We start from the raw sequence: 17654 nt of genomic DNA, 5'->3' as shown, positions 1-17654 counted from the left end.
ATCGTGATTAGAAGCATAGCGTATGGAAGTGGGTCTGGAACAGTTAAGTAGTAACGCGTCAATCCGATTTCTGTCGAAGGCATCACGAACACCACGACGGATCGCGTCCAGGAACTCCGCTAGTGGACGAAAGGCCGGAGAACTTGGTGCCTAGCGAGCCAAGGCGGTTTCGCGAGAGAAGTCACGACGGTCCTCTCTCGCTACCGTTGCCGAGGTTCGCGACTCAAATGCTGAACAACAACAACAACAACAACAACAATAACAACAACAACAACAACAACAACAACAACAATAACAACAGCAGCAACAATAATAACAACAACAGCGGTAATAGTAATAACACCGGTAGCAGCAATAATAGTAGTAGCGGTAGTAGTCGGTCAAACAACTCCAGTCTCGCGAAGATGACCAGTCCACCGTGTATCAACCTGTCAACGGCGCCGAGTCCTCGAACGGCACCGCAGCCACCGGCTTCACCACCACTTCGTCATCTGAGTCCAAGTCCAACGAGTTCCGACAGCGAGACAGCACCTCAATCACCTAGTCTCGAAGAAAGGATACGTTCTCTCGATGAGAAGTACGAGAAATGGTCAGGATCGAGGGCGTTAAGCGCTGCCGGAGGTGACGCATTGGCGAAGCTGGACGCCACGGCGTCCGAGAGATTCAGGTTTCGGCACAAGTTGCTTGATTTGGATCTGCACGAAGTACAACCAAGCGATATCGTCAAGTCGGTTCTTGCCAAGAGAAGCGTGTTCGACGAGGACTCGAAACGGCTGGAGAACTTCAGCGAGAAGTACGAACCGAGAGAGTTTACCGGTGTGATCGGTGTCGGTTCGATCGGTAGTAGCGTGAGCGGCCTCGCGTCTAGCGGCAGTTGCACCAGTAAAGTTTGCTTGCAGTACCCATTTCCTAGTCATCCACCGGTACAACTGTCCAGCAGCACCTCTATGGCCGGTCAAATCTGTATTGGCACCACATCCCTATCGTCGAGTTTAACGTTTACGACGACCATGTCGTCGACGTTGAAACCTCCGGATCCACGAACGGTGGTCCAACACAACTGTGTGCATCCGACGCCGACCACTCCAATCACACCCGGCACGTCGATCAAGACTGTTAGCCCCGAATTACCACCGGTTTCTCTACCGATCGGTCTTGGTAGCGGAATGGCAGCCACCAGCGGCAATAGTAGCGGTTTAGCGTTAGCGAGTAGTATTCTTAGCAGCAACGGTAGCGTAAGTAGTATTCACGCTCTCGGAGCCTCTACCGCCCGAGGATCGATCGGTACCAGTGGTTCTTCCGTGTCGGCATTCGCGTCAGTCACCATCGCATCATCGCTCGCTTTCTCGACGATGCCGACGATGGCGGTTCTCACGACGGCGGCCACCACGTCTGCCTTGTCGACAACCCCGATCACGCAAGCCACGATCGTGACCACGTTGAACGCCACGTCGGCGGCCTCTTCGTTGTCGTCAACGTGCTCCCTGTCGAGTAATCAGTATCAAACTTCCATGTCCACGGTCACCTCGATAATACTGTCTTCCACGACATCCTTGTCGAATACTTCGTCCTCTTCCTTCTCCATCACCACCGTTTCTTCTTCGTCTTCATCGTTATCGTCATCGTCGTCGTTATCATTGTCATTGTCATCGTCGTCGTCTCTGTCATCCACCACCGACGCTTCCCGGTCTCGTTTGAGGAAGGAAGTTGGCGGTTGTAATCGAGAAAGTCGAGAGTTCCGGGACAGCAAAGACGGCAGGGACTCCAAGTACAGCGGCAAGAGCAAAGATTGTCAGAGAAAATCGCGGAAAGAGGATGCGGACGTTGAGAGAAATCGCAAGGATCGGGAGGAGAAGGATGGAAGTGGCAGCTCGTCTATGACGAACGACGTTGCCGATAACGACGGTCACGCGAGGGAGAGAGAGTTGAAGGAGAACAAAGAGATGCGATACGAGAGGAAGGAAAGAGAAGAGAAGGAACGAAGGGAGAAAGAAGATCGCGAGAGGCAGGAGAGAAGAGAGAAGGATGATCGCGATAGGCAGGAGCGGAAGGAACGGGAAGAAAGGCGAGAGAAGGACGAGGAGAGACGTGAAAGGGAGAGATTGGACAAAGAACGACAGGAGAAGGATAGGCGGGAGAGAGAGGAGAGAGAACGGGAAAGAAAGGAAAGGGAGGAGAACGAGGTAAAGGAGAAAGAGAGGAGGGAGAAGGAAAGATTGGAACGCGAAAAGAGAGAGCGGGAGGAAAGGGAGCGTCAGGAACGCCGGGAGAGGGAAGAACGAGAAAGGAGGGAGCGAGAAGATCGTGAGAGGAAAGAGCGGGAACTTCGCCAGGAGAGAGAAAAGCAGGAGAAAGAACGGTTAAGGAAGGAAAGGGAAGATCAAGAGAGGCGGGAAAAGGAAGAGCGAGACAGACTGGAACGAGAAAGGAGGCGAGAAGAGAAGGAACGTCTCGAGAGGGAGAGGAAGCGCGAAAGAGAGGAGAAGGAGCGGCTGGAGAGAGAACGACGGAAAGAGAAAGAGGAACGAGAACGGGCGGAGAAGGAGAAACGCGAGAAGGAAGAGAGAGAAAGACTCGAACGGGATAAGCACGATCGAGAAAAGAGGAGAGAACGCGAGGATCAGGAAAGGCGGGAAAAGGAAAAGTCCGAGCGCGAGAAAAGAAGAGACAGAGATGAGAAAGACAAAGAAAAGAGGGATCGTGAGGAAAGCAGGCGACAACCCACCGAGAATCATCTTCATCAGTCCATTTCCCAGTCTCAAAATCAAATTTCCCCCGGGCCGGTGTCTATCAAGCGACGATGTTCGTCGCAGGATGGCCCGACCGAGGATGACGCCAAACGCATGAAGATCTCCGAGCACAGGAGGGACAGCAAAGACCGGCCTAGACAGAATAGAAGGTCCGAGGATCGAAAACATAGGAACGATTCTCACAGATCCAATCGCGAAAGTAGGGAGAGCCGAGATGGAAAGGAAGGTAGCAGTGGTAATGTATTCACACAGTCTCAAGATACCAGGGAGCAATCTCATTCGACCGAGATGAGTAGAGAGTCGACCAGGGAGAACCGAGAGAACAACCGCGAAGGTGGAGGAAAAGAGAAGCAGCGAAGCAAGAGGAATCGATCCGAGAAGGAGTCCAGGGAGCGGAGTCCAAGAGTGTCCCACGAGTCGGACAAAGAGTTCCTATCGAGACTGGATCTTTCAAAGCGCAACGACTCAAATTCGCCGAGTGAACAGACCGCGATTGGTTCGAATCATTCGCGAGAGATGCAGCAGCAGCATCAGCATCAGCATCACCAACACCAGCACCATCATCATCAACAGTCTTCCTTGAATCTACACAGTGACGTGGACGACGGTCCTCTATCGACGCCCGATATTCAGGTAGCCAGACATCCATCCGCCACGGACACGGACAGCGACGAACCTAAGAAGCACTCCATCTTCGATATCGTTGACGACGAGCCCGCATACATCAGTATGTATGACAAAGTGAAGGCACGCTCGACCAAGAACATGCAGAAACTCGAAGAGGAGAAACGGCAAGTACGACTTAAGGACAAATTTTCACAACTGAAGCAAAGTCGAGCGAGGCGGGAGGAGAAAAAGCAGAGTACCTCGTGGGACGGAGACTCGGTATCCAGCAAGGCTTTGACAGAAGACGAGGCCACCTCGGAATCTGACTCGGCCAGAGCCAAGTCTTTGTCCAGAAAGAGTTCCCGATCTCGAATTCACTCCGACACCAGCGAGGAAGAGGAGGCATCGTCGTTCAACAACAAGATTCGCAAGGCCGTCAAGACAGAGAGGTTCCTGGAAAGCGACGTCGATCTCGGATTCGCTGACACCGAGGAGAAACAGAACTCCATGGAGACGACGAACGTGGTAGTCGTGAACAGTGTCGTTCACTCGAACGTAAAAGAAGAACCGCGCACCTCGGACGATGACGAACGGATCCCGGTGTCATTCAGCCGTGGCAACCAACCAGCGATCGTGGTTAACAATCATGAGCGTGATTCGTCGCGGAAAAAGTCACACAAGAAGAAGCAGAAGCGACAAAAGAACTCGATGTCGACCGAAGACAGTCTAAGCAAGACCGAGTCGTCGGAAACTGTCGAGCACAAGACCAAATCGAACACCGTGACGAGTAACGTGGCGGCGACGGCGGATTGTCGAGCCAATCATGCGACCGAGTCCGTCAACGCATCCACGACCGTCGTCACCTCTGGTACCACGACGGTTTTGGAAACAACGGAGGAGAGGATACGATCGGACAAGAAGCAACGGAACAAGAAAGATAAGAGGAGAGACAGGAACGCGGATGAAAAAGCGAAGGCACGAAGAAAGAGGCTCAACAGACAGGAAGCTAGAGATTCGCAACGTATGGAAGACATATTTGGTCCGTTGTCAGACGACGTCGACGACGCTCCGTCGAACAATGCGCTCTTCGACCGGTTGGCCAACAACACCTACGCTTCGGACAGCGATGGTGGCCACAGTCCGGTGTTGGACGTGGAACGAGTCAGGCGAAAGGCGGAGAAGAAACGTCGTCATCAAACAGAGGACGAGAACAGCGTGGACTTGGCCGAGGCGGGACGAGAAATCGAGGCGAAGCTCTTGGGGCTACCGAACTCGCCGAAATCGGCCGTTGCGTGCACGGAGAGTAACGACCCTGACGTGTTCCGATTCACCGACGACAACGACAGCATCGAACCATCCACACCGTCGACCATTCCGGAAAAGATCAAGGAGAAGAAGAAAAAGAGGAAAAAGTCGAAGGAAGAGCGGACTCGGAAAGATTACCATCATCATCATCACCATCATCATCACCATCATGAGAAGAGCGGCGAGTTGCCCTACCTGGGGGCTGATCCTAGTCCCCCGAGAGCAAGTAGCCCGTTGATTCCCAAGACGATGTCACCTACTTTGCCTACACCTAGAGATACTTTGTTGAGTCCCATTCCGAAGGTTTCGTCCAATACTTGCGTGTCATCGACAACAGTACCGTCGTCGATGACTCCTCCATCAAGCGGTGGTATTCAATCAGCCGGGAAGCCAGAGAAGAAGAAGGACAAGTTCATCCCAGGCTTCGGTATCGAGATCGACGAGACTATTCACGAAAACGCGGTGAAAAGTATTTCGGAACCGGAAGAACGCGAAAGTAGGGAGGAGTCAGAAGTGAATGCGCCGACTACGCCGCCCACTCAAACCGAGGACAAGCCACGAGTCGCGATATCCCAGGAGGAAACCGAAGACGCGGTAGCTGCTCTGCTGGAGGAAACCTTCGGAGTATCGACGGAAGACTTTTCGTATGAAGGCGAAGAGGAAGACGCCGAAACGGAAGACGCGGTCGGAGCCCCGGCCGAGGCGCCTCAAGAGGACGTCGAGGAGATGCAGCAGGCCGTCGAAAGTCTGAACGCCTCTACGGCGGAAGGAGAGACGGATATGAAACCAGACACTCCTCAGAGCGAGCACGACTTGCAGATAGATACGGATACGGAGGAAGACCCGAACTACGAGACGTTCGATTTGAGCCAACCACCGAAAACGCCAGACATTCCATCGTACTACAAATCACCTACCAAGACCCCCGCCGCCGTCACCACCGTTGTCGCGCCTTCCGTACCTGCGACGGAAAAGACCATCGAGGCGCGCAGATCGTCCGTATCAGCGAAACCGCCGAGTCCACCGACCTCCGTGATCGCTCACTCCTGGAATTTGAACGAGAAGCCGCGAGAGGTGGCTAAGACTGTGCAAGCGGCCGAGAACGTCGACGAAACCAACGTTACAGCAACCAGTCCGGAGAGAATGAACAACTCTCAGGCGCGTCGCGCTTCGATCTCGCCACCTCCGCAGTACAAGCAACCCGTGTTAGGTCCTTGCAGCGTGCCGATCACCAGCGAAACGCCTAGAATAGCCGCGACCAGTCCTAGACCGTCGGCGCCACAGCCATCGTCAACGCCGCCATCCATCGGCGTGCAGTCCCTTTACCAAAAGCTTCCCGTGTCACCACAGTCACAGATGGTCCCACCCATGCGACAAACTTCTCCCAGAATGCAAAACATCCCCGCGGTTTCAACCTCGGCCTCCTCGAACCAAGCTCCACCGTTGCCACCACCGTTGGTTCCATCCAGAATGCCACCTTTGGTTCCCTCGCAACTGTCGCCGAGAATTTTGCAGCCACTTTCACCTAACGGTCAATGGTCTCGAAACTCCGCCCTCAGTCCTCACGTACCGAGTGTCGGTAAACCGTCACCACCACCAGCCAGGATCGCGGTGAGCAGCGTTCCCGTCTCCGCTCACAGGCCAGACACACCGACGCAACAGATATATTCCACGGCGGCCACTCAACAGCCGGTTATTCAACACGCTCCAGGCATGAGAGCTCTAGCACCCAGTCATCCTAGAGGTGGATTACCGCCGTTGACGCTGAATATTCCACACCGTCCTTACATGCCCGTACCACCTTTGGCTCCGGGTGGCGTGCAAGTCAAGAGCTCTAGGGATTCGGCTCTCGGCGGCAAATCTGTTATCGAAACGTTGCTTCCGGTAAATCCTAACGAGCCTCCGCAACGTCTGGAGGAACCGAAATTGTCACCAGCCGTTATCCCAGAACCAACGAACAAGGCTTCCACTTCTCCGAAGGTTCCTTCGCCGAACCAGCCGCCCACGTATATCCCTGAAACGGCCAAGATCGAAATCAACGCTAGCACGTCCAGCCTGGTATTCGGCAAACCGACCAGCATCCCGGAAACCTGCTCCTTGTCGTCCAGAGGTCAGAAACAAATTTCAGGCTCCATTACTACGGACAACAATTTATTGTCCCCTAGGCAGAAGCAAGAGATATCGAGTCTTCAGCTTTTGACCACCCACGTGCCACGTTCCTCGACACCCAGTCCTGTGATAGTCGCTCACGGGCAGCCTCACCTAGTCCACAAGTCCGTGGTGCACACCATCGGGGCGTCCACTGTTTCGTCAGCGAATCAACCGCTGATCAAGACGGTGGTACCCATGCCAGTTTGCCAACAGCAGCAGCAACAACAACAGCAGCAGCAGCAACAACAACAGCAGCAGCAGCAACAACAACAGCAGCAGCAGCAGCAGCAACAACAACAACAGCAGCAGCAGCAGCAGCAACAGCAGCAACAACAGCAGCAGCAACAGCAGCAGCAACAACAACAGCAACAGCAACAGCAACAACAACAGCAACAACAACAGCAACAACAACAGCAACAACAACAGCAACAACACCAACAACAGCAACAGATCCCATCCAGTGTAACGGTTTCCATGGCTGAGGACAAATGCGTCGTCACACAAACGTCGATTTCGTCTCTAAACAGCAGCCAAAGGCATTCTCCGGTTCTGCAATCCAGTCATCTTTCCAAGCCTCACCTTCCATTGGTATCTACAGTCTCGCAAGCCATCGTCTCCAGAACAACGACGACGGTACCTACCACGGTTCCGTCTTCCGTTCCTACTGAGCAGAACACCACCGAGTGCGTGCTAGAGTCGCGGCTACCACCAGAACAGGAGCTCCAGGTCGATCCCGATGCACAGATGGTACAAACGGCTCAGCCCATGCAACTTACTCCGCCCATACAATCCACTCAACCGATTGATGTCATAAAAGAGGAACCATCCGATATCCTGAAGCACGAGGATACCACCGCGATCAAGGAGGAATTCTCGAACACCGAGTCCGAGCAACCATTGAATCAGCCATTGAATGCACCATGCGCCAACGCGGTGGATGCAAAATCTCCAAAGGTCGAGCAACAACTGGACCAGATCAACTCAGAGAAGCTGTTGGGCGCGTCGAAGTCCGAATCCAACGACGGCGATCGTCTCGTTCCTAAAATGATGGAAGTCGAAATCAAGACGGAACTTGCGAACCCCGAGGTCAAAGAGGAAGAGGATGAGGAGGAAGAGGAGGAGGAGGAGGAAGACGAAATACCCAAGGAGAACGAGGAAGCGGACATGGAGGAAGAACCAGCGGAGGATCCACTGAAAGAACCGTGCACGGATCCGCTCGCGATCGATGCGTCCAAGGAGGATCCGGCTGACAGTAAAGAAGATAGCGACTATTGGTCTGCGAAGGAGGTGAACATCGAGAGCGTGATAAAGAAGGTAGACGCATTGTGCGATGGCGAGGGCAACGACGACGGTGACAAGGAAACGGCACAGCATGGTCAAAGTGTTACCAATGAGACACAGGAAGAGCAGCCAAAGAGCAACGAGTCCGAATGGTTTAACCGCGGTGATGCAAAGAGCAACGAGTACGAATGGTTTAACCGCGGTGAGGCAACCGAGTCTGATACCAAGAAGAACTTCGTCGCGACCAACGAGGAACAGGACGAGGGAGTGGAGACGTGCGAAAGCGAGTCGACAAAGAGCCGACGTGGTCGAACCAAGAGCAGACGAGGATTCGGTAGCCGCGGCGGTGTGACCACCAGACGAAGCAGCAGAAACACAACCACCACCGTTGTGCATAAACGAGGAGCGAGGACTTCTAGGGGAAGCAAACATCACGTAGAGAAGAACAAGCTGCCGGCGGACGTTTACGAATTCCATGACGATAGCGAGGAAGATAATGCTGGACGGCCGCGATTGATTCTCACGATTAAGTCACCAGTGCCGAGTCTGACTGGTCCGAACGCGCAGCCAGCGACGCCTATAGCCGCTGTGAAAGAAGTACCGCCGGAGGAATTTGTTCCTCCAGCAGCGAACACCAGAAAGTCCAGGAGACTGGCCGAGAGGGATGGAAGTAGAAACACGATCGACGACGTGATCGAAGACGTGGTGCGTGGCTCCGCGATGAACAAGGGGATGATAGGAGGATCCATTGGAGGGAACGTTCACGCCACCAGACGAAGCACTAGGTACAACAGCTCTTCTCGTAACGTTCAAAGCACGGTACAACAACCGACCGAACCTAGAAAGTCACCGCGAGGTGTTCGCGGTAAATCGGTAAGGAGAACTTCCGAGAACGACGATGACGAGGAATATCGAGAACTGATAAAGATAAAGGAGACACCTCCGGCGCCGCAGCAGGAACTCCAGAACAAAGAAGAGAACGTCGTTTCGCTTCGGGACGAGACCACGCCGAAGCCCGAAGAAACGAGTCAGCAGCAGCCTGCAGCTGCGCCGTCACCCACGCACAAACCGGTATCTCATGAACCGATGACGCTGATAGATCCAGTCACTGGAATGCTGATACCGATGAGAGAGTCGGAGGAAGGTCAATACATTCCTGTTTCCACCACTTCTGGACAGGCGCAAGCGGTGAGCAGAGCCACGTGCGATGCGAGAATCACTCCGGCTGGTTTGGTGAACGCTGCGGTCGTTGCGCCCAATACAACCGAGACGTTGCGATCGAAACAGCCGCAGCCGGAGAATTTAACCGTCTCCGAAGAACTTAAGAAGGAACCAGCCCCGGAACCGCTTCAACAAAATCAACAGATCCAACCGCAGACCAGCGTTATCACGAAACCACAATCTCCGGTTGTTCACCAAGTCACCTCCGCAGTCAGCATGGTTCAGCCAGCAGCAACAATTTCTACCACAGTTACTTCTATAGCTACGACGGTGGTAACTATTCCACAGACGACATCCACTTGTTCCACCCCGTCGAAACCCACGAGCCTCAAGGCTCACGTCTTGAACGCCAGCAAGCTGGCTACACCGGCGCAATCGCAACAGCAAGTTGTCATTACCAAACCGACGGCCTCCAGCGTGGCTAGTCAACCGCCATCGGTGGTGCAGCAGCCACCAAATCTCGTAAAATCAACGCAGGCTGTGCAAGCTTTGCATCTCCAAGTTTCTAGCAACAGGGTATCGTCACCGAGCTTAAGTCCGCGTGCTAAACAGCCGGTAGCGCAGATCGGTGCTGCGAATGGAAAAGGTCAAGGACAACCCATGTCACCGGTACTGAACAATGCCGGTGGTGCTCCACCGAATCCTAAGCAGCATCTCCTACAGGCGGCAAAACAGCAGACACCCACGATAGTGAATCTTCCTCAGAAATTAGCTATGAACGTCCAACCAGCTAGTGTAACTACGACTCCGGCACCGAGAATTCATCAACCTATCTCTCAATCAACGGCATTGAAAGGCATCAACGGACAGCCGCATCCTTTGAATCCGAAGGCTCATTTGTTGCAGGCTGTGGTACCACCTATGGTCGCAGGTGTGGTGGCTAGCCCACCCACTCAATCTCATCTGATAAACCCGCAGCCCGCTAGCATCAGCTGTTCGAGACCTCCAGCACCAAAACCACCACCGGTAATGGTTACTTTCTTCCAAAGATAAAGATAGAGATAAAGTGCTCCTATGTAAAAGGGGAAAAATTTAATTTATATTTTGACTATGATCGTAGGTAACGGGAACGATGGAGCCACCGAAAGTAGAAGTGTCGATGTCCGGCTGCATTATGGTCCCAACACCGAGTCCTCAGGCACGGGGCGTATCAATATCAACGTACGAAGGAGGACCATTGGTAAGCATGATGCTCGTAACATATATATATATTTGTCGTTTTAAACTATATATCTCGTTACCGATTGAGTAGCGAAATTAATACAAATTGTGTGTAACCATTACAAATGTACGTTATAATATACAGTAGCGAACAAAAGTTTAAGACGATGATTTGTAAATCACATTACAAACATCTTATACGCATATTGTTCTTCTATTCGGTTTGTCTCTTTGGAATAACATAGATGTATTATGTTTGACCTTCGCAACCTCAAACCGTCAACTGTTAAATACAAATAATGTAGGAGTTACAACAGTTAGTTACCGTTTAACACTTGTAAACAGTGGACGTTAGTTTAAGACGAGTTACGTAAAACGTGAGTATGAGTACAGTTTTTGAACATTCTTATTCTGGAATGTCAAAATCATTGTTTAGTGTACCTTTTATTGCTTAAAATTCATTTAGGTAGGAACAGACTATGGTTAGACCAAAGAAGTTACTTGAAAGCGAGAAGAAACAAATCATAAGGCTACGAAAGCAACATAAATGCTTCAAAGAAATAGCAAATATAACGAACAGGTCAGAAGCGACTTGTAAGCAAGTTTGGTATAAATTTTTAACCGAAAGCGCGTATTCCGATCAATTGAAAAACAGAAGATCACGGAAAACAACGAGCGAAAGGGATCGTGTTCGTACTGCAAATAATATTGCTGCGGAGGTAAACTATGAAAACAATACACAAATTAGTGCCAGAACTGATACGAGAAGATCAGAAGACTTTAAGTTAAAAGGACAAGAACCGCAAAAGACATCACTGTCGAGTTCTAGAAACCGAAAAAGACGACTTGAATTTGCTAAAGCTCATAAGCATTGGACAAGTGAAGATCGGCAAAAGGTATTGTTTTCAGACGAATCGAAATTCAATCGCGTTTCTTCTGACGGGATACGGTATGTTAGACGTCGAATTGGCGAAAGTTTGAAAACACAGTGCGTTTTAAAAACGTTATGGTGTGGGCGTGTTTTTCTCGAGGCTGCCCTGGTCCAATATGTCGTATTAATGGAATTATGGACCGTTTTCAATACATGGACATACTCAACAACACAATGTTGCCTTTTGCACGCAACGATATGAGTAATGATCTTATTTTTCAAAATGATAATGATCCGAAGCACACGGTCTGGGTTGTGCAACAGATTTTTAAAGAAGAAAATATTACCGTGCTGCCGTGGTCGTCGCAATCACCAGACATTAATCCAATCGAGAATTTATGGAGCATCATAAAAAAAGGCAGTACAAGGTTATAAACCGAAAAATTTAAATGAACTTTACAATTGAAACAGCTTGGAGTAATATTGCGGTAGATCAATGTAAAAAATTAATAGATTCTCTGCCAAGAAGATGTACCGAAGTGATAAGAAATAACGGATATTGGACAAAATATTGAATTTCAACAAAAATTGTATATATCTTCTTACCAAAAATTAATAATCTTTTGTGTAGTCAAACTTTTGACCGACAGAATATTATACAGATTTCGTTCCTTTTTTATAACCTAGCTACTGAGCAAAATATCAAAATGAAATTTTTTTGTAAGTGTATAAACAAATGTCTAATTAGTTAATACCAAAAGTAGAGCACTGTATTTATATATTTTTTTATGGAATGTAAATCAATTATTTCTCTTTTCCATTTCGTCTTAATCTTTTGTCCGCTACTGTATGTATGTTTTCTAAAAATGTGTCGAGATACGAATTAACTTGGCTTGGTTTTGGCTAGCATGGGAGTGTGGGTGCTACTCCATCACCAGGGGGTCAATATGGACTTGTCCCCCCACATCGATCCCAGAGTCCTCCATTGCCCCCACCTGCCCATCATCATGCTAATGCTTCTCAGGTACTTACTATGCTAACTACACTGTTTCAGTTTTACTAAAATGCATCGATGTTACGCATACGGCAAAAATGTTTCTACTAATTCTAATGAAACTTCGAAATCATACGGTATCTTGTCCATGAAATAATTTTACTTATAATACGTTTACATCTAGGGTGACGTTGTCAATCACTATGGCGGACTGACCAGAGGCGGAGAGCTCCCACCTCACTACATGCACCCACAAATGTTGCAGTACCAGTATTTGCGTGCACAACAGGAGGCTGCTTTAACAGCCCCGCGCATAGCTTACCACATTCAAGAGACTCGATCTCCTCATCTACCTTTAGATCCGAAACTCGAAACAGGCATAGAAGACAGCCACAGCCCACCGTTGGAATTGAGACGTAGTACACGAACGCCGCACGATCGTACTACCGATAGTCCTCAAGTAGCTCAAGTGTACATGATGCACGGAGCAGTGAGATTACCTCCACCACCGCCACCGCAATATAATACGGGCAGTAATCCATCGTTGACTGGGGCGCCAGCAGCAGCTGCCAGAGGTGGTTTTTACGAACCTCCACCGGCGCATCTACGATCTCAGTATCCTATTGCTGCCAGCGAGGCGCCAAGCGACAGAGCCATCACCCCCGATAGGCCTAGAAAACACCAAGTGGTTACCCCACCTCATGCTTCTCAAGTGCCACCGCAAGCAGATTCATTCCAGATGTTGTTGCAACGTTACCCGGTTATGTGGCAGGGACTGTTGGCTCTTAAAAACGACCAAGCAGCGGTGCAGATGCATTTTGTTTTCGGTAATCCCAATGTGGCCAGAGACAGTTTACCATGTAACAGCGATGGATCTACTCCACCACTGAGAATCGCTCAAAGAATGAGACTGGAACAAACTCAGGTCGAAGGAGTAGCAAGGAAGATGCAGGTATGTGTGCTTTCAGAAATATATATATATATAATATATAAATCTTGATTTAAATCGCATATTTTGCGTGTTTCGTTATAGAATCGTTTAAATATGGATTATCGATAAATCCTTTTTCTATGTACTACAGCCAGCTATTTTATTCGCAATTTCTTCCAGATGGATAACGAACACTGCATGCTCCTTGCGCTTCCTTGTGGCCGAGACGAAGTAGACGTATTGCAACAAAGTAAGAATCTTCAAACCGGATTTATAATGTATTTACAACAAAAACAGGCCGCTGGAATTGTCAATATCGCTGCACCAGGATCGCAACAAGTACGTATCGCAAATATTTATAATATACATAACCATATATAATGCTATCACTAGCAGCGACAATTACGATACAATTGAAAGATGTAAACTAATGGAAATAAACATGGATTTCATTTTCTTTGCAGCCTGCATACGTAGTTCACATTTTCCCGTCGTGTGATTTCGCGAACGAGAGCCTAGCGCGAATCGCACCGGATTTATTGCATCGTGTCGCAAAGATCGCCCATTTGCTCATCGTGATCGCCACGGTTTGAGGCCAACCAGTGGTCTATTGGATTACAATATATCTATACTTCTCGCCTTCACGCACTTGTAGGACGCTTCGAACGTGGCATGAAGCCTGGAGTGTCCTCCTAACGAGGTGCAGTATCGTACGACGAACGATGAAGAGTATTTCCGAGGGAGCGAGGAAGGGTTCTCCTGCGGAGTTATATCAGTGACAATCAAACGGATTCTTCGGCGATTCGTACCGATGTTCTAGATCGTAGGCCTAAAACGTAGGTACGGGGTTGTGTAGCGTAGAGAGGCTAGCACGGTCAATGTGCGAACATCACCGAGCGTGCCTTTCTTCCCCGGTTTATTTCGCAATGGCGAGTTTCATTCCTCCTCGATGAAGTGGCTCGCGGTACCACTTGTCTAACTGACGACGTTTGTGAGATCGACCGACGTCACTCTTGGTCTTTCTGACAAGCGGGTCAGGCACAACCCCAGCCCTTAGTGAAGACCTTCGATTGATAAAAACCACGCGATGTCCTCACTGTGAAAAAAAGAAAGGAAAGGAAAGAAGAATGAAAGAAAGAAAAGATGTAAAAGAGCGAAAGATAGAGAGAAAACGAAGGAACAAAAACTCACACGCGTCCCTCCTCTAGGAAAACAGTAAAATAATATATCTACCGTTGCTCTAGATGGACAGTCGATTTCGTAAGTAAGAGAATAGAGGAAGAAGATTAAAAAAACTAACGTACCCCCTACCACTATAATACACGAGCTATTTTAAGTAAGGCTTAGATATTAATGATACTGTATAAATTATAAGCGAGCCAGCGAGGGCATAACTACTGTGATTTTAATTATTTAACGATATATATCTGCGTAAAGACGAAGAAAACAAAAAAGTAAAAACATTATAAAATGGCGACCGATACCGGTCCACGCGGTATGTGATGTGTTTTTTGTATAATACTGCTCTATATAAATACCTATGTATTATATTAATTGTAACAATAGTTGCTGCTGCCGCTGTTGCTGCTGCCGCTCGTGTCGAACTAGAAAGTAAAGTTACGATTTAGACCTCTAGCGAAGAAGCGTGGGAAAAAAACTACCTAAAATAGTGTTTATTCCTAGTGTAATATAATTTCCAATAGCAGGATGTATCATATTATTATCATTATTATCATCTTAGCACTATGTATATTATATAAAATTTTTAATATTCTTATTTTGATTCTTTATTATTGTTATTATTATTATTATTATTATTATTATTATTATTATAATTATCATAATTATCATTATAACTATAATATAAAATAATAATAATATTAATATATATGTAATATTATTAATTTTATTATTATTATCATCTTTATCATTAGTGCTGTCATCATCATCATTAGTATGGCTATCATTATTATTATATTATCATTATTATTATTGTCATTATTATGTTATTATTACTTATTATTAATTACTACTACTACCACTACTACTGCTACTACTATTACTACTATACTATTATCACCACTATTACTACTATTATTATTACCACTACTCTACTATTACTATTATCGCTGCTATCAATTATTATTAACGTTATTACATCAGGCTAGTTAGAACGTACCAACCAGCACATAAAAAGAAAAAAAGGTAAGGGGCTTAAAAGTATGTCATATTGGATGAACAGGATACAGTATGACCGATCTCATTGACCATTGACGTCGCCCCATTCTGTGTACACTTCCATCCCCATTTCTCTTATACTTTGTCGCCTTTTGCGCGATGTGTCATAGACTCTTTAGCAATCGTATCGAGGATAATAATGCGCTTACGTGTATAGACCAGAAGTTATATTATATCACACGAAGCCGTGGATGAAAAAAAACATTATTAAATAATATAAAGAAACTTACCTATTTACGATATTATTGCTGCTGCGCGTAGGGCGCATGCCTCTAGAAAATAACCTTATGGAAAAGTATTAGGGATGGTCAAAACATATAAAACGTACTTTATATTCTTGTCACCCGTGTTCAATCGACTCGAAATATCGATCGTTTTACAAATCGATTTCTCGTTTTGTCTTGTAACCTCTATTTTCTTTACTACTTCGAATGATCGCGCAATCACTGATCTGACGACTGTGTATGTTTATTCTTTTTCTCTTCTTTTTTTGACCTATCGGGCGTCGAATACATCGATACTATGTATATTATATTATAACTTCGATTATTATACGGTTGATTTTAACGCAATTAATACGAACGAAACGAAAGTGTATACGCATTATACAACTATAAATGATGGTGTGTTGACGATCCCTAAAGGAAGCGTGATTAATTTAAGGCAACGCGGATACTCGTGGAGCGTGTGCATGTACAGTGTAAAAGATGCGTTGTGCATATGTACAGTGTAGAGGTGTAAGTGAGCGTGCGAGACGCCGAGTTTAAAGAAAGCATATATTACAGCTACGGTTAAGTACACACAATAGGACGCGAACAAGACGCTCACGTCGCGGTATATTTCATTCGTTTTTATGATAAAAATCGCGCCTTCTGTTTTCTCTGTTTCCCCGTCCTTCTTCCTCTCTCTTTCTTTTTCCGTTCATTCCTCGTTTTTCCTCTTTTCGATACTTTTCCACTCTTCGTCGAAATCGTTTTATATGTATAGGAAGTTCAAGTTCCCGCGACGCGCGTGTCTACGTCGTGTCTTATCTACCTTGTAAAATATCTGTGAATATTATGATTTAGTTTCTTCCTATTATAAGCTACTGGTATACAAACAAAAAAGTTTATGTTACTATTTACTTAAGAGAAAGAAATGTACAGATATCCATTTTTTGTTTTGTGTTTTACTGTAGTTATTGATAATTATATGGATATTAACGATAATAATAACTATGATTAAAAAACTTGAGCACGGCTCGACGCGTCATTTTTGAAACCCGTTAAAAACAAAGTGTGCGACGTTTAATTTATACGCGAGATTTTTATTGCTTACGACTAGTGTTCGTCGATTACAATGAAAATAAGAAAACGGAAAACGTTACAGCGTTTACCATTATAAATCTGTCATTTAGAAGTTTAGAAGCTGGACTTCGTCATCGTTCGAGAGGTAAAGAATAATATAACACATGAAAATAATACAATCTATAATTTATTTGCATCTTGTATCGTATGTTATTACTATCTTTTCTGTATTGCTTTCTCTACATAAGTTTTCACTCTGTCTAACGACACTTTTGTATTTGTTACAAGACTCAAGTATGATCTACCTTTCTTTTTAATAAACATACATGATCGTATTAATGCATATCTATGAGGGCCAATGAAAACGTAAAAATATTTGTTTCTTAGTATGTGAAAGAAAATAGAGAAAGTTTTCCTATTATAAATATGTATCGTGTATCATACATAAGAATAAGATATTTCAGAGTACTTCACGCCCTCTTTGCAACGTTCGCAGTATTACCATGCATTTTTGTCTTATACCGATGCTTTGTAATTGGTTATGAAAGTTTCTTACATTTTTCGTAAATAAAATATAAATTTTACATCAACGAAATACTTGATTTTGAAACGTATGTCGAAAATATCCCGCAAATTTTTCTTCTGCTACGTTTTTAAGATTCTTTAAATAGTATCATAACTTTATCGACAGCAGGTAATACGTGTATCTCGTAAGTAACAGCACAGATGGCGCACATACAGAAGTACAGTTATCGACGTAGTTGTAAACGTAGGTTCTCGTAAACGACCGCGATAATCTCAAAGATAAACAATTTTTATAGAGTAACTTGTAGCTATAGTATAATATGCCAACTTTTAA

The 17654-nt window shown here is 46.7% G+C and overlaps 1 protein-coding gene across 5 annotated transcripts in view; it reads left to right on the top strand.

The window, feature by feature from the left end:
• The window catches only part of LOC117154154 (uncharacterized), a 119174-nt gene extending 102432 nt beyond the window's left edge, over positions 1–16742 (top strand). For 4 of the 5 annotated variants that reach the window (XM_033328868.2, XM_033328870.2, XM_033328869.2 and 1 more), the window contains exons 8-13: positions 80–10280; positions 10375–10494; positions 12254–12370; positions 12525–13292; positions 13452–13610; positions 13736–16742. In XM_033328868.2, coding sequence (XP_033184759.2) covers positions 80–10280; positions 10375–10494; positions 12254–12370; positions 12525–13292; positions 13452–13610; positions 13736–13864 — 11494 coding nt within the window. In that variant the 3' untranslated portion in view covers positions 13865–16742. The remainder of the gene's footprint in view (positions 1–79; positions 10281–10374; positions 10495–12253; positions 12371–12524; positions 13293–13451; positions 13611–13735) is intronic. The other variant, XM_033328872.2, reaches the window with a different exon arrangement.
• The last annotated feature ends 912 nt before the right edge of the window (positions 16743–17654 follow it).

The sequence above is a fragment of the Bombus vancouverensis genome, chromosome 3, assembly GCF_051014615.1.
Source record: "Bombus vancouverensis nearcticus chromosome 3, iyBomVanc1_principal, whole genome shotgun sequence".
Lineage (NCBI taxonomy): Eukaryota > Metazoa > Arthropoda > Insecta > Hymenoptera > Apidae > Bombus > Bombus vancouverensis.
The sequence above is the reverse complement of the archived record's forward strand: the minus strand, read 5'-3'. Positions and strand labels throughout refer to the sequence as shown.